This window comes from Mytilus californianus, unplaced genomic scaffold (assembly GCF_021869535.1).
Source record: "Mytilus californianus isolate M0D057914Y unplaced genomic scaffold, xbMytCali1.0.p SCAF_5, whole genome shotgun sequence".
NCBI lineage: Eukaryota > Metazoa > Mollusca > Bivalvia > Mytilida > Mytilidae > Mytilus > Mytilus californianus.
Genome location: NW_026262701.1, coordinates 96,620,238 through 96,643,239, shown reverse-complemented (window position 1 = coordinate 96,643,239; position 23,002 = coordinate 96,620,238). Strand labels below are relative to the sequence as shown.

The following is a 23,002-nucleotide window of genomic DNA, read 5'->3' as shown; positions in this document are numbered from 1 at the left end:
AAATCCAGAAAAGCGCTTCGGACGCATGTAATTTTTAAAATGTTGTTTTATTTTTTTTTACTTACAAACCAATCTACTGGTTGTGTTTTGCATTAATGAATACCGTTTCCCAAAACTGTGCAGTTTTTCCAAGGAATGTTCATTTTGACATGTCAGAAGATTTAATAAATTTTACTCAACGCCCCGATCCATATAACCTTTAACGAACTCTTTTCAGATTGTTCTTTGTTTGATTTGCTGTAACCTGACCTAACCTATAAATTATTTAATGTTGCACCTCTTTGTTTTAACACACCATGACTCGTGAGAGCTTCGTTTTAGCCTAGTTCTAATTTCTTCACTGAAAGAAAGTTCTCACTGTGGTTAGACTTATTTTCCTCTTTTTGAAAATAAATATCTACAAATTTAAAAAAGCAAAATCCGAGCACAATTACAACAAATCTTAATGGGTAGAACTAAAAGGGAAGTTATATAAAGTATAAGTAATTTGAGGCAGTATCATTTCATTTTACGACATGCGGATGATCGTAATTATGTACATATGTCTTGTTCTAGCTGTATGTAGTCTTAGATATTAATACTAACGACACATTTTGTCTATTTAATCAGAGAGGTTTCTGGAAATTTCAGATAATGGCAAAACTATTCTGAAACTATTGTCTCGTGCATATCATATCTAAAACAGAAAATTTACTAAAAATAAAACTATCTCACGCCCTCGATTGATTTATTAATTCATATAACCAAAAAGTCCAAAAAGGCCGTGTCTTCCAATAGAATTCTGTTTTAAACTAGAAATACATTCTTTCTATACTAGCACAAGGATTTGTATAGTGAGATCCCACTATACAAATCCTTGACTAGTGGTAACACGATTGATATTCTGTAATAATATAAATCTATATACTTTCTTCAAACAGTCTCTATGAGATTTTCCCTGAGATGGCTGCATCAAACTCTACAGGAAGTGTGATGCCGGGTTCAGACCGATCAGCTACAGTACAAGGTGGATACCAGATGCTTGCCTTAGTTATCACCATAGCTATTGCCATTGTTGGCGGAATAATTACTGGTAAGCTATATTTTCATTACGATATCACTTATTTCTTCTTTCAATTAAACGCCTTCGGGATTTATGTATCCAAAAAAAAAATACCAGACCCTACCTGGTATACGGACAAAATTAACAAATGAGTAACTAATTCTCTGTGACTGCTATATGCATATATCGATAACAAGCAAATGGTATGTATTACAAAGAACATATAAACCAATATAAAAAAACAACATTGTTTAGTTATGCAATAAATATGGGACATAAATGAAGCCAAGGATTTGTATAGTTTTGTCTTACTATACAAATCCTTGATGAAGCAGAGCACGACAAAAACATTGAATAAAATTGAGAATGGAAACGAAGATTTTGTCAAAGAGACAACAACCCGACCAAAAGGCCACCAATGGGTCTTCAACACAGCGAGAAAATCCTGCACGGGGAGCGGGCTTCAGCTGGCCCCTAAACAAAAATGTGTGCTAGTTCTGCGAAAATGGACTTCACACTAAACTCCAAAACATATAGAAGAACCAAAATTAAAAAACCTACAAGATTAGCAAAGGCCAGAGGCTCCTGACTTGGGACAGGCGCAAAAATAAAGTTCAGATTTTGTTGAAAGTCTGTCACTAAGTTATACCGTTTACTTAGACCCTTATTTTTCAATATAGAGCTATTTGCCATCATTTTTAGGTTTTTTTTTACGCAAATCAGTATATATAATTAAGTTTGTGTTCAATAATATACACTTTTAAAAACAAAAAGACTGAAAAGGGTATTCTAAGAAGAAAACAACTAGACTAAAATTATATGTGCAACCAAAAATCCGCTGACATTATATATTTTGGTTTATACTTTATTAACATATTGTCATCAGGGTTTATAATGAAGCTACCAATTTGGGACAGTCCTGAAGGAGAAAAGTTCTTTGATGATAATCATAATTGGAACGTTGCAGAAGAAGGCTTCCCTGGACTTCCGAAATCAAAGTATGAAAGTGGGAAAAGTAATGACGATACTCAAATGTAAGGAATTTAACAGTGGATTTAAACGTCAGACTTAATACTTTTGACTTTATACTCCAAACTTTATTCCTTAGGCTTTATACGCCAGATTTTATTAAAGTGCATAATATTGATATACATATACTCAAATCCAATTTCAAAGTCGCATCTATGTTTCAGAAAAAATTTACTTATAATGTATACGCATTTATATTTTTATATTCGATTTTATATTTTTTTATATTTGTATTTTTATGAAGAGATAATTTATATCCTTTTTTACCTCTTATATGTTTGTACAAATTAATTTACATGTATATTTATTTATGATAATGAAATCCATCACCAGAATTGAGTTTGTATTTCTTTTCAGCAATCTTATGTCAGATGAAACGAAATTCAGCTGAGAGCATCAAAGACAAATATATAATAAGTACACCTATTTTATCTTTACTTTGCTAGGTCGTTGATGCATGGACTTGGGCATGTTTTTATTTGTTTTTTGCTTTATTATATTGATATTGCACGTATTTTGTTTCTTCAATTTTTCTTAATCTACTTGTGTAAAATAACAGTTTTTTTAATGTTCTAATGGTGAATTATTTTTATAAGAATATTCTTTCTTCTTGCAACGTAAGCAATTACATTTTTTTAAATGAATCTTATCTCTACGGAAGCCGGTTAATATCAGGGTGTAATTTTATTTTTAAGTCGTTATAAAGACTTAGATAACTCGTTATAACAACTTAGCTAACTCGATAATGGACATGGAATCAGTCTAAAGTAGATCCAACTGTAACACCTTCACAAAGATAGTGAGACGTAGTCCAAATAATTATGACATCTTGAAAGGCTATTTTAATTTTTTGCTGTGACGAGTAGAAACAAAAAGCTTGATATAACTCTTAATTTCATGGTTGTGGCATTAAAAATGTAGATTTAAGAATTAATTGAATGCTTCTTTTTATAATGTTATAAGGTTGTAAAAGCGTTGACCGTGCACGCATTTCTAAAATGAAGCGCAGCGCTTCATACAAAATGTGGGCCGGTTATATAAGAAGAACTCAATTCTTAAATAATCATTTGGACTAGGTATATCTAACTTTGAAATTCACAGTAAAAATTTGTATAGCAAAATTGTGCAATGAAAATTTGTAACAGCCTAAAAAAAAAACCAAAAAAAAAACAAACCATGGTCTTTCCACAAGGTTTGTACAAACAGGGTTAAAAGTTTGTCTTACCTAGGAGGTTTTTTTTTATCCTTTTTAACAAATTCCTGATACAAAGTCGGTTGTTTAAAAATGAACTATTGTTAGTTGAAAATGTGTATGACATAAGCAAACTGTATGTGTGTGTGTGTGTGTGTGTAAATAAAAAGAAAAGTTATATTCTACTTGTAATAATATACCTTTTTACACAATTATTTGTATTTTTTTTTTGCATTATTACATATAATATATCATGAAATATATGTATTTATGTTATATACATATAGGAATATTATCTTTTTTTATATAATTTACTGTTACGTAAGTTGCACTGATAAAAAAAATGAAATATGTATTAGTAGTTGTTGGCTTTATAATGCTACCCACTTGACACAATTTGCTATGCAGATAATATTGCAGTCAAAAGTCGGTACAACAGTAGAAAAAAGGAAGCACCAAATCTAAATTCACACATTTTATCTTTTAGATTTCATAGCGTATATCAATTTCTCCTGAATCATTAATATGTTTTCGATTATACAAAATGGTTAAAATTATATCACCATTGCGAGACATTATTTAGAAAATAAAGTGCCGAAAATTATAACTTTCCCGAATCAGATTGCAACATGAACACCAAGTCTCATTGTTTCACATAGTAAAAGAAAATATGAACATATGTATGGACATATACCGATACATGTAAATCAAGCAAGATATACCTGCCCATTAAGGACCCAAAAAGTGTCTCATTCCGTGGTTATTCCTAGTTTTTTTGATGTTTTTCTATCTATGACTTTCTTATAACTACATAAACAAGTTGTATGTATTGTCGCAAATTTTCTTACATCCCTTTCACCTACATATGCCCTAATATTATTGATCATGCTTTTTGACTTTTCATCTTACTCTGCATTAACAGATCTTTGATTAAATCACTTTGGCAGAATTCAAAATGTATTCACAATAAGATAATAGATGAACATTAGAAAGCATATTAAATAATACACAGCTCCTTGATAGTTTATTATTATATATCTTGGTATTCACTTTCTTAGCATTGATGTAGTTTTCCTTATGAAAGAAAAAAATGTTAAGTCATTATTATTTTGATTGCAGATTTCGGTACATTGTTGCTATGAAATTCTTCAGTTATTTAGTTATCAAAGCTATATACAATTACATTTTGAAAAATTAAAAAGACTTGAACCTCTCCTCCCCCTCCCCTATAAAAAAAACCAATATGACATAGCAACTATAGTAGATGAACATACATGTGAAAAATTGAGACAAAAATGAAATTTTATTTAGACAATCGAAGCTAGCTAAAATGACCATATTTCTGTTATTTTGAAGAATCTAGTAAAATAACTTGTCAGGGTGTTTTGAATCTATGTATACTTCATAAAAATGCAAAAATCTCATTTTGTCTCTGGATAGGCGATAAGTCTATAATTCGGTGATGTCACATTCGAAGAAAAGAGGACGACAATTGGAACATATTCGTCATCATCTGTGAAACATAAAGTCTACAACGTTAAACCAACTCGTGATGGCGTCCGTAAAATTTCTCGAAGGATTATTCAACGACTTTACATTCAACTTCACCATTTGGAATCCTTCAAGTTGGTTTAATAGCTTCCTTGTAAGCAGCAACCGTAATTTAATCAAGTCATAATATGAAATGCAAGCTCTGGAATATCGTTTCAACTGGGAGATATATACTCCAAATGCAGGCGCTGCCATTACAGGACTGTATAAGACTTTGAGCTGAAAAAAAACTCAGTGTTCTCCTTCCTGATATGGTCCGGAAGACTGTTACAAAAATGTAAACAGTGAAAATTAGCATAGAATACGTTTTATCCTGCAATCCACCAACTATTGTACAAATAAAAGGTACACAAATAATTGTTGGCTTTGTACCAAGTACAAATAAAGTCTTTTGTTACCCCGCTTCCATGTTGACCAAGTGGTAATATGAATATTTCTTTTTGTGTAACAGTTCATTTTTGGTTCCTCTTAGCGGCCCGCGTTTAAACTATGCTGATTTCTATGAAAAATCAGACTCATATATTTGGATATAATTACATTACATGTATAATTCATTATAATACGTTATTTTGATTATATATATATAGCTAAGAGCAATTTCGCGTCATTCTGAAATTAACATTCATTTCAAAACGAAATGTAACATTCATGATGACACGAGCTTTCACAATAAAGTGCACAGGTAAATAAAAGAAAAACTTGACAGAAATCGTGTTTTCGTGATCCTAGCAAAAAAATGTAATTATAAGTATTGAATGTTTCTTTTAGTAATTTTATAAGGTCGTAAAAGCGTTGACCGTGCGCTATACAAAATGTACTTCGGTCAACGCTTTTACACCCCAATAAATTTACAAAAAGAAGCATTTAATTCTTAAGTAAACAACTTAAGTCTCAAGTGCCGGGTAAAAATTGCAGGATAAAATCAATATATGTACATTATCGGATATATGAAATGTATTTGATATATATCATGTATATACATATAAATTGCCTAACAATGTAATTTTAACACACTATTAGTATGTAAATATGAAAATGTTAAAAATATTAACAATGCGATAAAAAATAAACGCAATATTTCGCTAGACAAACTTTATGTTTCTTTGAGCATCTTCGCTCAAAGAAATATCCTTTTGATAATGTTACTTTTCAAATCATAGAAGTGAACACTGAGTACACCACGGCGAGAAGGAGAAGAGAAACTTTTGGATCCACCAGCTCCATACTTTATAACTTGATGGTCTAAATGAAAGACGAGAAAAGATGCAGGAACGAAAACGAACAATTAATTATGTAGCATCGTTCTTAACATTTCTATAATATTGGCCAATGGACGTTGTAAACTTACTTAAACAATAAATAATCTTGAACTTTATTCAAATTTTAAATTTATTTATCAAGCAGCAAACATTCAATGTACAATGAGCTGCAAAAGTTTCTTATCTGCATCCGATTTCACCTGCATAATAGATGCACGCTCAAAGAAGCTAGTTTGTCAAGGAACTTATATATATATTTTTATCGAGCCTAGGTGGTCGAGGGGTCTAGCGCGCCAGGCATAGTGCAAGGCGATTTGGTGCCACGATATCTCAGTAGCATGTGTTCGAATCCCGGCCAGGGAAGAACAAAAATTTGCTTCCGCAAATTTACAGATCTAACATTGTTGGGCTGTTATTTAGACGAATTATATATATATATATATATATACTCCACCGGGTCTGTGTACACTATATTTTGCAATGTAACTTGCAAAACCCAGAATGTTGTATACCTTCTTCAGTGTCGATGTGGCATGCAGTATGTTGGCGAGACAGAGCAGCCATTCAACACTGAAACGCATGAATGGTCATCGAAGTGACTACACCTGCAAGCCAGACCTCCCCGTAAGTCGTCATTTGAGATCACCTGGGCACGCCAAAGCTGATCTCAAAAACCTTACCATCACTATCATAGACCACAACGAGGGTTGGTCAAGGGCCGACAGACTTGCTCGGGAAAGGTTTTGGATAAGAAAGCTTAGGACAGTTTCCCCAGAGGGCATAGATAAAAAAAAGCAAAAATAGAATGTGTCACTCGTTTTCCCTACCATCATTTGTTTCCAGTAACCCAGGCTTCCGTTTTGGACTCTTACAGTTTTAAGAAATGTATTCCTCCTCTCAAACATCAATATTGAAAAAAAATACCAGCGTATTGATTATTGATAATTTGTATAGCATTCAAGATTTTTATTTCAGTTTGACTATACCACATTTCAAGATAAGATTCATTTTACATCTTACTGATGAAGGATATTAGTTATCCGAAATATCTAAAATTTGTTCATGATTTAATTATTTTTTGGTGATGTTGTACCCTTTTAGACTTATTATATATAATATTTTGTAGTGTACTGTATCATAATTTTATGATCCATCGACCCGTAAGATTTATCGTTGGCTATTATTCAGTCATTTAATATATATATATAAATATATATATATCGCAAATTGAACAACCTGTCAAACGATGTGTTCTAGATCATCTATCTTCGGCGTCCGTCTGTTATACACGCCGAAAGGGTTTCCGTCTCTTACTGTTAAATTTATGCTTGCATAGTTATCATTGACATTTCTTCCCGATTCTTAACCCGTTTATCTCAAGAATTTATGTGGTATCAATATTCACTGTGCACATTTTAATTTTTTTTACCGTAATTTTATTGGCATTTGTCTGTGATAAAGTCAATTAAGTAAGGGGACGACCATTTAATATTCTGAGGAGGGGGCCTTGGGGATTTTTTTTGCGGATTGACTATTCATTTTCATCTGTTGTTACGCATGCTTATTTTTTTACCGTCGGCATTCAATTTATTTTCACTTTTGTACACAATTATTTCTTGCATTTTGTGTTGTAGAACATTCCTTTTCGTCCTGCCTTGGGCAAAATTATCTATGGTGATTGAGTTTATAGAACATTCCTTTTCGTCCTGCCTTGGGCAAAATTATCTATGGTGATTGAGTTTATAGAACATTCCTTTTCGTCCTGCCTTGGGCAAAATTATCTATGGTGATTGAGTTTATAGAACATTCCTTTTCGTCCTGCCTTGGCCAAAATTATCTATGGTGATTGACTGAGTTTATAGAACATTCCTTTTCGTCCTGCCTTGGCCAAAAATATCTATGGCGATTATTGAGTTTATTTATCTATTTACACTGAGCTCTCAGCAGGATATTCATGCATTTTTAAAATCCAGTCCTTCTGTCTCCATCCCCACCCGAAAGTCAAGTGGTCGTCCCCCAAAGGTATATATAGTGTATTTTTTATGGGTGTGTGTTATTATGGATTAATTTGGTAATTGATAAAACAACATTATTTACTGAACAAATTCGCTACAATGTCCGGTAGCCGTCATCGGTAAAAATCATGCAACCAAATTCCGTATTTATAGAGTTGTTCGGCATCGAGTTGGGACATTAGAAAATATACTTCCTGTTTCAACTTTCGTTTTATCTTCAGTTGAGAACTGGTTAGTAATTTAAATCATACTATTTCTTACTAGATAAGTAAATTACCATACAAATCATTGTGTACATCATTGTACAGCGGCGGATCCAGAATTTTTCATAAGTGGGGGCCCACTGACTGCAATAACATATAATTGTAAACAGCAATAAATATTTAGTTTCATTGAAAATGATGTTGTTTATAAGAGTGTGCGTTATACACCCATGCTTTTAAAATTTTGTTCACTTTACTTGTTGACAATTAAAACATTTACAAATAGACACGACTCTAGAGGTGTGCCTCTCTGGAGGTGTGCATAGATTGGCAGAAGTTATAAAATACAGATAATGCATTTTTGTGAACATTGTATAGGAACATTGTTTAGCAAAACAAATCGTGCATATTGCAGATTAACAAAGCAAATAAACATGTATTAATAATTGATATTTCAATATTGAATTTCAGTGTGCAATATATGCATAATAAAAAGAACATGAATTAATGACAGTTGATCGGAACTGAAATACACATAGTTAATTTTCCGGCATTTGATGTCTGATCCTGAGATGAGAAAAGTCTGTAATTCTTTATCTCATTTAAGCCAATAGCTGTTGCTGTATCTCAGCCGCATCATAAAGCAACCAATCAGAATATATATGTGATAAGTAATTATTTCAAGATGGTGTGTATATCGACTGAAACTAATTAAGCTCCGCACCGTGATGCAAAGCAAAAATTGCATGATAATCAACACACAACAGTAAATTACAAAATTTTAAATTTTCATAATTCAAGTTATTCTTGGCAAATTTTGGCTATGTAAGTTGTTTTAGAAACTTATGTAAATATATTTTTTATGTCAATTAATTACTTATCATTATCAGAGACACACAAAACCAGAGTACATAACATATGTATGATATTATAAGATGTTATAATATTGAATTTTGATTTTTACATTAGAAACCAAATAAAACATAAACAAAAATTCAGTTGAAGAACATCTTTTTCAAAATGTCATACAAATAAAATGCTTTTTCATATTTATGCATTCAAAATTTTGTTGTGAATTACGAAATTTAATAAAAAAAAATTATATAGCCATTTAGAATTGCCTCCACATACAAAGACATGGCGATTTATCTTTTTTTTTCAGATAAGAATGGATACCAGCCAGTTCATCACATTTTTCAAGAAACAATTGAAACCACCTTTGTTAGATATTTACAGACAGTATGAAAATTTAGTGGAAGCCAAGACTCCACCATTTAATATACCACAGGGAGAAACTCCTAAGCATAAGTTTGTACATGGGAAAATTTTTGAAGACTGCATCAACCAAGCTGCTATTAATTGCAAGGAAGATAGAAAATTAATTGAAGAATTCAAATCTTTATATGAAGAATTTTGTAAAAAGCCTAGAAATGTTGTAGAGTATTTTGCTGGTATGAAACATGCAGGATCAGTTGCATGGAATATTGTTCGTTACATGCAATTACAGCATGTGTCCTTCACCTTTGGTCATAAAATAAAAAACGAACATTTTACAATGCTTAGACCTAATCTTCTTATAGACTTCATGCAGCCAACATTGATATATGATTTTAAACTTTCAACAGCTAAATCTCAAGAAGAATATGAACAGAAATATCTTGTGAGTGGACTAATTCAGGTTTTGATTTATTATATATGTATGGGTTTATCTCCAGAAAATGCTAAGCTTGGTGTTTTGGTATTTTATAGTAGCTTAAATAAAGTTGTATTTTATACTTCAAATGTTCATAAAGATGGCTTCTGTGTAAAGCTCTTAAAGGATAAGATGCATGAAAATAAACATTTAAATGACAGTGATACAGATACAATGCCAGATTTAGAGCCAATAACAACAGAAATAGAAGATTTGGATACAATGCCAAAACTGGAATTATTAACTCTTTAATATGTCGAAGTTAACATATACCACTATAAAATATATATAGATTGTGCAAGAATCCATAAAACAATGTTTTTATTTCATGATTGTGTTTGTTTATTTTTATATAAGGTTCATTCTTAGGAATATATTATATTTCACCACTAAAATCATCTCAAACCAATATTATATGTGAAGTAAAAGATATATTTTCATAGAAATGGGTTCAGCATGACCTTTAAACTTAAATAAGTGACTGTCTCGAGTGTACTTGTTGAAATTTTCAAAGAAACAAGTGTAAGGCACACTTAATTTGGTATCATCATTAACTGGGGCAAGTTAAACACTGTTTCCACACAGTGGGATAAGATCTGCTGCTTATTAACTGACTTGTTGAAAAGAACATCTGCTTGGTAATGCTTAGTGCATTAGAATTGGCATGGTTTGGATCTTCTGTGTTGGTTCTTTTACAGGTTGATACCACCTTTGATAAGTATTGAGTGTGACAATAAATTTTCACTTTTGTTCTCGTACTAGGAACAGCAAAATTATTTCCGTACTCCATGTATACCTTACAACAAAATTATTTTTAATTACCTGTGTACGTTATTTTATTTGGCGGCATTTTGTCCAAGGTTATGGTTGTCTTTCTGATATTGTTTTACATCTAACCCCCTTGTTTTATTAATTTTGTATTAACATTGTGTCATAGATTAAATTTATTCGTTCAGTGTATGTTCACTTGTTTTTGTTAATATGTCTTTTGATTGAGTCAGGAACCTGATGTTCAGTGGTTGTCGTTTGTTGATGTGGTTCATACGTGTTTCTCGTTTTTTATATAGATAAGACCGTTGGTTTTCCTGTTTGAATGGTTTAACACTAGTCATTTTTGGGGCCCTTTATAGCTTGCTGTTTGGTGTGAGCCAAGGCTCTGTCTTGAAGGCCGTACTTTGACCTATAATGGTTTACTTTTACGAATTGTGACTTGGATGGAGATGGAGAGTTGTCTCCACATCTTCTTATATCTTTTTGATACTGTTTTATGTATTTGGTTTGAAAACTTTTGATTTCCTGGTGAAGGTTTTTGCAAAGATGTGTGATGCAATCTAAACCCATCATCATACATTTATCAAGTCCAAATTTTATAAGGGAAATGTTTTCAAGCTTTCACTTATTCTTTTATGAATTAAAGAGGATATGGGGTATGTGTGAATCAAAAAGCAACCCAATGTTGACCTTAGAATATCTATTTTTATAATTGATGTCAAAGCCAAATAACATGTTTACTCCTCAAAACTTGTTACCAATCTCCACACAGAATAATGTTGACTCATGATGTATAGAAAACGAGGACCAGATCTCATCCTGGAAATTTAACCTGATCACTGGAGTATGAAGTTCAGATCAAGGTCATATGAAACAATTCAATGTCTCATCAAGAGCCCCTCATGGATACATTTTTTTGTAAACCCAAGTGAGAGAGAGGATAAGATGTTGACACCCTTACAGCTGGAAGTAATGATTTTGTCTTGCCTACTGCAGGCTAGACAAAATTTCTATTGTATAGTTGTAGCATCTATTTGGACAGCTATACATGCAACATAAATCAACAAGAGAGCTCATGCTAAAATGTCTCTTCTACTTATATAATATAGCAATTGATTTCATGGTTCAAGTCTTTTAAATGAAGGTTTTACTACAAATATTACATAAACTTAAAACTATTAATGATCCATGAATATCAGGTCAAGGTCAGATGAGACCTGGTCTAACCAATATGTACACCTTACCATAATTACATACACCAAAAATATTTCCTTTGGGCTTATAGAAACAAATCTTACCGTGAAAACAGGACATTCACCACTGAACCATGAAAATGAGGTCAAGGTAATTTCATACTTGCCAGACAGACACGTACACCTAACAATAATTCAATACACCAAATATAGTCAACATTACTTATAGTATGTGAAAAACACATGTTTAACCCCACCACATTTTATATGTGCCTGTCCAAAGTCTGAAGCCTGTAATTCAGTGGTTGTCAATTGTTGCTGTATATCATATTTGTTTTTCTATTCATTGTTTTGTACCTATATCAGGCTGTTAGTTTTCTCATTTGATTTGTTTTACATTTGTTATTTCAGACCCTTTTATAGCTGACTATGCGATAAGGGATTTGCTCATGACCTGTAGTTGGTAACTACTATGTCATTTAGTGACTTTTTGGTCTCTGGTGGAGAGTTGACTCATTGGCAATCATACCACATCTTCTTAATTTTATAATAACCAGGAAAACTTAAAATTGTCAATGCAATGAACCTATGAATGAAGTCAAAGTAAGATGATAAAATACTTTGCAGACAGACATGAACACCTTACAACTATTCCATACACTAGATACTGTTGACCTACTGCTTATAGTATCTTAGAAACAGACCAAAGCACAAAAAAAACTTAAAATTCACCAATGAATCCTGAAACCTTTTTTTTCACCAAATATAGTTGACTTAGTGCTTATAGTATCTGAGAAACAGACCTACAAAATGGAATCATGTTACTTTAACATTGATCCCTGACCCATAAAATGAGGTAGAGTTCAGATAAACCCTAACTGACGGACATGTTTTCCTTGCAAGGATCCAATATACCAAATATTATTATCCTGTAACTCATAACAAATGAGAAATTTACATGACAAATAAAACCAAACTACATTTTTTTTTAAATGGTGGCTGAACCATGATAATGAGGTCAAGGACAATGAACATATGACAGATTGATTGATTGATTGCTTAATGTCCAACATATGACAGACTAAAACTCTGTATTTTAAGGCATCATATACAAGGTATGAAGCATCTAGGTCTTATACCTTCTGAAATATAATTAGCTTTATTTTAATAGTTTATGCCACCACCACCAGATGAACATCCCTATGTCTGTCTTGCATTCTGTGACTTTCGTTGCAGGCAAGACAAGACATACAAGGCAAATGATCTTCCTGGGAGAACAAGCTTTTGTTTAAACTCATTAACTGGCATGTGAAAAAACAAAAACAAATGCACATTAAGGCTTATTTTTCAATCAATGAAAAGTGAAAAACCAATTAATTAAAGTCATATACAATAACACAAGTACAAAATATCAATAGAAAAGTTTCCATGAATACCAAGTTAAACAAATTTATGTATAGGTGATGGTATATATTTTTAGTAGCGATACATCAATTATATACAGTTTTCTCATGATGATCACAAAACCTTTCACAAACATCTTGCATTTTTCAAAAACAAAATGCATACAAGTTTTCTTGATCAAGATATACAATCTTTAGTAATCTTTTAAAACATGTTATATTTTAAACCTGAACTATTAAAGTCAACAGTAAGTCTCTTTAAGAATTTAAGAGAGATAGAGGCATATATACATTGACAATTTTAACCTGAATGGAAACTTAACAAATTAAAAGTCAATAAATTTAATCTATTTAATGCCAAAATTCAACACCCAGCACACTATTTCACAAAGCATATAAAAAGATAATGGCACATAACTTTGTAACAAATATATGCAACCTTTACATAAACATGTTATACTTAATTGGTACAAAGAGAGGGTTCCACAAATAATCGCTGGACTGATGTTTGTTTAAGTAGCATACATTTGTTTTAAGATACATGCATTTTGAGACTTATGAGTGAAAGTGTCCATGATTTCACATACAAAAAGACCTATATAATTCATGAAGTTTTTTTAGTATATATATTTATTGCCAAGTCCAGAGAGACAGAACATTTCTTCAGCAGGGAGCATGTACCAATAACTAGGTTGAGGTTCAAGATTTTTTCAACAGTGATTCATGTTTCAATTAATTTGTTTCTCTGGTTTTGTCTTAAGATTTGTCATCAGTACACAAAGACTTCTAGTTCCAAAGGTCAATTATTTCAGAATTTCATTCAATTTTTCTCCTTTCCTTTTGTTTGTTCACCACTTTTTCTGAATGTCTTTTGTAACACATAAGCATCAGCAGGTTCAATTCTTTTATAATAGTTCTTTTTTTCTTCAACGATTTCAAATCCAAATTTTTCGTAAAATTTTATAGCTCCTTCATTATTTACTTGTACATGTCTGAAAAAAGAAAGTAAGATTCTGATGAAAACATATAAATAGAAATCCAGATTCATAATGACGTTTGGTTTACCTGAGACAAGAATGAACTCATAATCTGTATGTACACGCAAAGGTCTGGACATTTTTTTGTAATGCAATTTTGCAATTTTTTTACAACTAGAAAGATGTAATCTTTTAACTTTAAATTGCCAAATTCATACCAGATGTCACAACATAAATAAACTTCTATCAAAGGTTATGCTGTATGAACACTATGAAACGTCATACCTGTTTTTGTAAAAGAGTTGAAGAATAATATGTGGAATGCAAAAGTTTAACACAGCAATGATTTTGATGACTAAAAACTAAATTCCTTAGGAATTGATCATGCTGCTTTCATTTTTGAGAAAGCAAAAGTTTTCAAGCTGATTATAAATTACGAATGAAACTGGATCTACAATATAGAATTTTCTTCTGGCTATCAAATAGCACCAACTCAACGTTTTTAGGATTCATACTTGTAAAATTGTTTTAATGTCATTAATAATCGTTATACTCATTTACTCAGCAAAATATTTAAGCGCATATTACGATAAAACGTCTTATCTTGTACTTATTACTATCGACTCTTAAGAGCCTGTGTACTTGAAGTTCACCTTGGTCTATGTGCATATTCAACAAAGGACACTCTCCAACATTGTAGACGAGAATAAAATTAATGACAAAATTCTCTGTTTTTTTCTATCTTGTATTGCTGATCATTTAGTCTCTTTAGTTTTTCTCTATCTTCTTTAGTTTTTGCTCAAAACAAAAGAGGGTAAAAAAAAATCTCATTTAAGGGCAATCACTCCTATAAAAAGTGACAGTCTACTAACTAACTATATTGGCAAAAGTTGACTTGTTAGTAGTTCTTACCTAGCTGATAATTTTTGTGATTTAAATGTCTATTTATCTATTACAATTTTTTTCATATAAGGCAAAACGCAAAAAAAAAATGGTAAAAATAGTCATTAAAAGGCAATAACTCCGGTAGGAGTCGTCGCCAGATTTCCTCCATATTGTCTTAATTGTAGATTTTGTCTTGCTGATCATTTTTGCTTATTTAAGTTGTTATCTATCTATTATAATTTTAAAGATATAAGGCCAAAAATAATATGTGTCTTTTTAAGGTTACATCATTAAAAAAAATCGGGTAGGTAGGTTGGTATTTCCATTTTATTTTATTTTTTCAATTATTTTTTGCAACATGATTTTGAGTCATGCATGGCCCGAGTTTACCTGTATTTTCAATGATTGGATTATTCCCCTTGGTTATTCCTTGGGGGAAAAACTTTATCACACAAGTTGCTAGTTTCCTTAAAACAGCTGTCATATTCACGATTGTGAACATTGGGATGTATAAGGCAATTGATTTATTTTATTGGCAACTCTTAACTTTAATTTTGACATAAGTTCAGTTAAATTTTCACTTTACAACAGAGAAAAAAATGACTTCGAGTCAGCGCTCAAAAGCAGGGTAGGCCGGGTAACTGTAAACAGACACAAAATTTTTGGCAAAAGAGCAAAAATATAAATAATCGTCATTAAAGGGCAATAACTCTAATAAGGAGTCAACTGACAATTTCGATCAAGCAGTAGAACTTGTCTAGCTGATCATTTTTGCAATTTAAAGTTTCTCTCTATCTATTAAAGTTTTCAAGATAATGGGCAAAAATGAAAAATAAACTGTTGACACAGAGATATGTCTCGCCTATTGGCAAAATTCAGAAAAAGACAATCTGATGGACAGCAACATTGGACCATGATCTAGTGGGCAGGGCCTGAAAATGGTCGACAAACTGAAATGTAGACAGTAATGTAACTTTATAGAAAATATCGTTGTTTATTGTAAGTAATTCCTATCAATATAACTTAAGCTGAAAAACTTAACATTGAAAATTGCTAATGAATTCATAATCAATGGACCATGTCCTAGGGGCAGGGCCTCAAAATAGTTTTCAAACTGATATGTACTGATAGTAATGCAACTTTATACAAAATATCATTGATCTATCATTAGTAGTTCTTATCAAACTGACTTGAGCAGAAAAACTTAACATTGAAAATGTCTAATTAATTCATAGTCACTGGACATGACCTAGGGGCAGAGTCTCAAAATAGTTTTCAAACTGATATGTACTGATAGTGATGCAACTTTATATTAAATATCAATGATCTATCACAAGTAGTTCCTATCAAATAAATTAAGCAGAAAACTTAACAATTGTTGATGCCGTCGCCAGAAAAACCAATCCCTATGTCTCGCTTTCCGCAACTTTTGTCTCAGGCAAGACAAAAATGGTAAAATTTGTCATTTAAGGGCAATAACACCTGTAAGAAGTCGTCTGACAGTTTTGACGTATATTGACAATAGGTAGAGCTCAACATTCTGAACATTTATGCCCCGGTCAGATTTTCTCTATTTATAACGGTTTTCAAAATAATTGACAGAACTTGCATTTTACCCCTATGTTCTATTTTTAGCCATGTCGGCCATCTTGGTTGGCAGGTGCGATCATCGAACACATTTTTTAAACTAGATACCTGAATGATGATTTTGGCTAAGTTTGGTTAAATTTGGTCCAGTAGTTTCAGAGGAGAAGATTTTTGTAAAAGTTAATGAAGACGACAACGGACGACAAGTGATAAGAAAAGCTCACTTGGCGCTTCAGGCCAGGTGAGCTAAAAAGGGGACACTTGCCCAAATGTGTGATGAATATCGGCATGTTCAACTGAACCTACAGATCTTTTTTTTAACAAAATGCTTTCAATTTCAAAATTTAAACTATCAATAGCCTTTGCTGAAAATTTTATCACTTTTGACACAAGATTCAAGTTAATGTATATGAGTTGTAAACAAGAGTTTAAAACAAATGATTTGTTCTGTCTACTTCTAAAATAAATCATGTAAATTTTTTCCATCATGCACATAGGGTGCATTACTCTTTCTGAGTGTGTCTAATATGTTATGGAAATGATATTGTAACTAAAAACTTACAGAAATACATTATCAAAATTTGCATCTTCCTCACAGATCTTCAACACATGCTTTAACATAACTGTTCCTGAAAAATATGAACAGGAACAAAAATGTCATCCAGTATGTTTAAATTATTTACAATTTTTGTCAAAATTATTCAGTTTTTACCATTACAGAATAACAATTATAACCATGATTATAAATAGTATTAAATGTAGATATAAATTTGAACTGTGCGCTTTGTGAAATAAGGTAGAAATGGTTTGTGAGCCTCACATTTCTACCTGCTATATTTTATACAATGTATATATACCTATATGTAATCTTCTGTATGGTGCCAGACATCCCAGTGTCATTATGTATAATCTCCTCTGGTTATCAGATGTATCAATACGACAACAAACAGCACCAACCACAATGTCATTAAAATATGCTAAAAATTAAAAAAAAACAATAGGAAAATTAATCTCACAATTCAGCACTGTAAACATGTCCTAGAAAATCAAATAAAAGAAAGAGTCCTGTAACAAGTCGACTAAAAATCAAACAAGTGGCTCTTAAGAGATTGATTTGCTCACCTGGTAAAAATTTGTCATTTTAATTTTAATTTTCATCTTTAAAGTTTAATGCAGCAGTAATGTCATGTAGATCATATCTAGCCAATCATTGTTTGTTGTTTTCAAGGAAAATATCCAAAATTGCAATTGTCATTTACAAGGAGTCAATTGACAATTTTGGTAATGTTGATTTCATTGTAGATCTTATTTTGCTGATTAAGTGGTTTCTGAGAAGATGAATTAAGACAATATCTCATGCAAAATGATGGCAAAAGCTCAAATGGCCCATGTACATCGCAGCTTGGTCATTTACTTTGGTAACTTTATTGATACCAATTAAAACCTGTCATAAAATATTTCTTTTTCATAACATAGTCATGACAGTCTACATATTATACATGTTATACAGAGTAAAGTATTTTAAAAACAGAAAAGTCTTGCTGAGTTAACGTTATTTCCATAAATTTCCTTATTCGATCTAAAATTCCCAATATTTAATTGCTTGAATAGGGGACCATTTTAAAACATTTAGAATTATCCCTGTTTATATAGGGCTAATCATTGAAAGTATAATGTAATATATGTATATACTTCAGTTTTGTCAGTTCTTGCACTACTAGAACACCTTTATAGAACTTAAGTTTTGCCAGTTCTTGCACCACTAGAACACCTTTATAGAATTAAGTTTTGCCAGTTCTTGCACCACTAGAACACCTTTATAGAACTTAAGTTTTGCCAGTTCTTGCACCACTAGAACACCTTTATAGAACGAGTTTTGTCAGTTCTCAACCTTTAGAACATCTTCATAATATCAATGTAATTCTAGTGCATTATACTTACCAAGTTTTGCCAGCTCTCCCACCTCTAATACATCTTTATAGAACTTATCATTGTAAGTCACAGGGAATACCACTTGATTCAATAACTTAAGCTGCTTGATGTTGTGAGGAGTTATGTCCCCTAGTTCTGTATGACCTCTGAAAAGATTAAATACAATCAAATTTAATAACTTCAGCTGTATCATATCATAAGTAGTTACATGTATACCTCTTAATCTTTACTTGTGTTACTTTATGACCTAGGAAATCTAATTTATCCAAAACAACATCTTGTGCTCTAAATCAATGACAGCTTTCCTGTTTCAAAGATGTAGCACTCTCTCTACAAGAGGCAAAGGATTTCACATTATTCTCATTCCAATGTGACATGGCTGCGTACTTATTTTAAACACACCCTCAATCAAACGACCCCCCCTTTGGCAAGGATTTTACTGTGGGCCAGTTCAGTGATTTGGTAACATACTTATTATGCAATGTATTGTAAAAATAAAAACTCCAACCATTGCTCGGTCCCCCTCTAAATTGTTTTAAATTTCAGATTTACAGAGGAACAAAGCGGCCGCTGTATATATTTCATTCAATCATCAATACGATTTGGTCATTGATCACTTCAAGACTATTGATTCTTCTTGCTGGTCACAAATTGATTTACTTGTGTAACTTGTTCACAAAAATCAAGAGTTGTCTCCCTTCTACCAATTTTCAACATAGTCTTCTACCATTATGGGGTTCATCACTAAACTGATTATTCTGCCACTTTTGGATGCAAATGTAAATAATCTATAGTGATATACAGCATACTTGTTTTTTTTTTATTGTTTTATACATAAATCAGGCCGTTAATTTTCTAGTTTGAACTGTTTTACATTTGTCATTTAGGGGCCTTTTGAACTAGCTTACTATGGGGTATGGTTTTTGCTCATTGTAGAAGGCCATACAGTGACCTATACCTGTTAATTTTTATGTCATTTTGGTCTCTGGTGGAGTTGCCTCATTGGCAATCATGCCACATCTCCTTATTTTTAAAGGTAAAAACATCCTGGTCAGTGGTCTAGATCATCTCAGATTGGTTAATCATGTCACTAGCAAATGAGGTGTTGTGATATCTGTTAGTGACATATCTTGCTGCACTTGTTTGTTCCATTTCCAATGCCAGAAATGCATATATTGTTTACTAACTCAAATGAAGGATATTGGTCTCTGCTAGCAGCTACAAAAATGATCAAATATAATAATCCATTTTTGGATTCTGGGTCTGAATCAATTTTCTGATAAGGTGGCTAAATCAGAAAATCTCTCCCTACTCAGTAAGACAATACTCCTGTAGCGGAGACGCATATTTTTATAGTTCTGACGTATTTGCCGGGAATTTCAAACGAAATATCTATAAAAGATACACAAGTTCACTTACACTGTGTCCTGGCAATTTCCCGTTTCATATTTACGAAAATTAATCTAGACGGACATTGATTGTTCCTTTATAATACTTTTAAAGTTTTTAAACAATTGTATAGCCTTAATTTGGTGTATTTTCAAGCAAATATTAAAAAATTCTTCTTGTTTGTAAATGGCTGCTATTTAGAGAGCTTCCAAATATTGTATCTCGGAATTTTACGTAGGCTTTGCTTGTTTCGACTTTATGGAGTACGCCATTTTGCTTTTTATTAACAAATTAAGTAAATGTAAATTTAATTGGTTTTGGTCTCTTAACTTAAATTCTACTGGATAGTTTATTGTTACTAAATATAGGTGCTCTGGCACTATATACTGATATATACAAATGTTTCGTCCATTAACAATGCTTAATCATTAAGAGAGCCACAGTCTTCATATAAAGACTATTAAGGTAGGTGCATTATATTTAATGTAACTACATACTGTTTTTAAACAGTTTACTGCTCTAAATGCAAGGGAGATAATTTTGGGACCGTTTACTTAATTTTTACCTTTTTGACTTTGCCACATTTGGAAATAAAAACTTGTTCCTTTAAAATGTAGTATTTACTATTAAGATTGAACTAGGTTTAAACTTTATAATTAAATAAGGGTCAACTATATTATTCTGCAAAATATAACTTAATAGAATTTACTTGAAGAATGATTTATTGATGAATGAGATTGTATGCTGCATTGTGTAAACATACTTAGAAAATATATGTTTTAATGTGCATTAAATATGCAAACTTTATCGCCTCACTGATTTAAGAAGCAGACTCAGGTCCTAGAACCCTGAAGTAGTTGTTGTATGTGGTCTTGGCATATTTCATAGTTTAATAACATAAGGTTTCCCCTGGTTTGAATTTGGACTATTCTATTGGTATGTTGTGTGAATTCTAGACAGTTCAGCACTCAGACAAATCGACTCAAGGACAAACGTCTCACTGATTTAAGAAGCAGAGACTCAGGTCCTAGAACCGGAAGTAGTTTTTGTATGTGGTCTTGGCATATTTCATAGTTTAATAACATAAGGTTTCCCCTGGTTTGAATTTGGACTATTCTATTGGTATGTTGTGTGAATTCTAGACAGTTCGGCACTCAGACAAATCGGCACCAGGACAAACCCCCCAGAAAGACACTTGGTACCAAGACAGATCGCACCTAGACAAATCGGCACCCCATAAAGACTAAATCAACCTTGTGTTTATTTGCTTATTAGCTGTCAGACCTTATTAAATCCTTGTTCAAAATATATTGACCCAAAAATAAAAATCATCTGGGTCTGATATCGGTATGTGTGCATGACCTCAATTTGCAAGTTTAATGTAAATTATAAAGCAATTAGTTTCGACTGTTTTTAAAATTACTAATTTGATTCCTGCACTATATACGACATTAATGTATTATATGGTATCTTATGAAGTGGTTTATTCTTGTTGTTGTTCATTGGCGAGACTGTATTGCAGCTTAGTCAATTGATTATTGAGTTGCTGTCTTATTCTTGTGTATTCTTTTTCCTCATGCATGAATATTGATTTCAAAGAGACATACATGTGATGGAAAGTGAAACTCAGATCAGGAGATTTGGAAATTTTGGTCAGGAGATTAGGACTTCCTTTGAATATGGGAATGGCTTAGGCATCATGTTCTGGGAATCAATAAATATAAACAAATACCAAACATAAAGATCCAGTTCATACTTAAAAAAACAGATTGAAACTATGACTGCTCCAGTTACACTCCCATGGGAGGACTGTACTATAAAGCAAGAAGAGGACTCAGAATCCCAAAAGGGAATACAAATAGAATCCACTTATTAGATTCTGCTTTCAATTGACATGAATTGTGTTTAACATTTATCTCTAGTACAAAATAGTATTTTCATGTCTCATTTGGAATTCTTTATGGAAGAGAATGATTCAATTATTGTCCAGTTTGGACACTGTGGTCCTCAGTATATACCTAATAAAGCAGGCCTGTACTAGATAAAAAGGGGGGTTGAAAACTATATCGATCAGCTCATCGATTTAAGTACACACTTAGAGTACAAATTGCAGCATTAATATAGAATCATGTCAAAGTAAAAATCACAAATATGCACCTTGTCATTGTAAACACTTTTGATTTACATCAACTAACTGCTCACATGTGTTCCCGCTCCAAAACCGGAAATAAACAATAAATGTTTTGAATCGGCCCCTCTATTGGGTAAAATTCAATGCTGTAATGATTTAAATTAACACTTGTATAATAAAAACAATTACGTGAAAAGCCAGAAGACTTTCCGGTTAGAAAAGACCATCTGTATTCCATGACTTCTGTATTTATAAAAAGTTAGGACAAAGAATAGTATAGATATGCATACAGCGAAATTATCGATAAGGAATAAAACGTGAAATGATTGGCAATAAATAAAAATAATTGCCAAAACATGAACAAAACTTTATTAAAAATAACTGTTCTTCTGCTTCTACTTCTACTGTACCATTTTGCGGCCACCATCAATAAACTGATTATTTTGCCACTTTTGGATGCGCATGTAAATGTTTTAGATAAAAATATGTGAACATTCTTGTGCTATACATTCTATATACAGTGAGGTTAAAGACATCCTGGACGGTGGTCTAAATCGTTCATGTAGGTGAGTCTTGAAACTTTCAAGACTACATGCACTGGTGGTGGTGAGTGGTAGTGCGTTCAAGTCCCTTATTGTTCTTGGATAGAACGATTCTTTCCTCACTTCTGTTCTACATGTTGGTAATGTGAAACTATTGCTGTTTAAGTTACGGGATATTCTGTCTGGTGGAATGAGCGTGTCTTCTGTA

General features: G+C 32.1%; 2 protein-coding genes across 3 annotated transcripts in view; one reads left to right on the top strand and one right to left on the bottom strand.

Moving 5' to 3' along the window:
* Positions 1-10,313, top strand: part of LOC127700307 (ammonium transporter Rh type A-like) — a 45,542-nt gene extending 35,229 nt beyond the window's left edge. The window contains exons 8-11 of one of the 2 annotated variants that reach the window (XM_052203720.1): positions 921-1,072; positions 1,929-2,076; positions 2,429-2,488; positions 9,454-10,313. In XM_052203720.1, coding sequence (XP_052059680.1) covers positions 921-1,072; positions 1,929-2,076; positions 2,429-2,462 — 334 coding nt within the window. In that variant the 3' untranslated portion in view covers positions 2,463-2,488; positions 9,454-10,313. Of the gene's footprint in view, positions 1-920; positions 1,073-1,928; positions 2,077-2,428; positions 3,627-9,453 lie in introns of those variants that run through there. The other variant, XM_052203719.1, reaches the window with a different exon arrangement.
* Positions 10,314-13,275: 2,962 nt separating this feature from the next.
* Positions 13,276-22,368, bottom strand: LOC127700309 (N-alpha-acetyltransferase 50-like). Its single transcript, XM_052203723.1, has 5 exons — positions 22,279-22,368; positions 18,742-18,878; positions 17,658-17,777; positions 17,363-17,429; positions 13,276-14,343 (listed from the first exon to the last, which is right to left on the bottom strand). Exons 1-5 carry the CDS (start codon positions 22,284-22,286, stop codon positions 14,172-14,174), a joined length of 504 nt encoding a protein of 167 aa, XP_052059683.1. The 5' UTR covers positions 22,287-22,368; the 3' UTR covers positions 13,276-14,171.
* Positions 22,369-23,002: the final 634 nt, after the last annotated feature.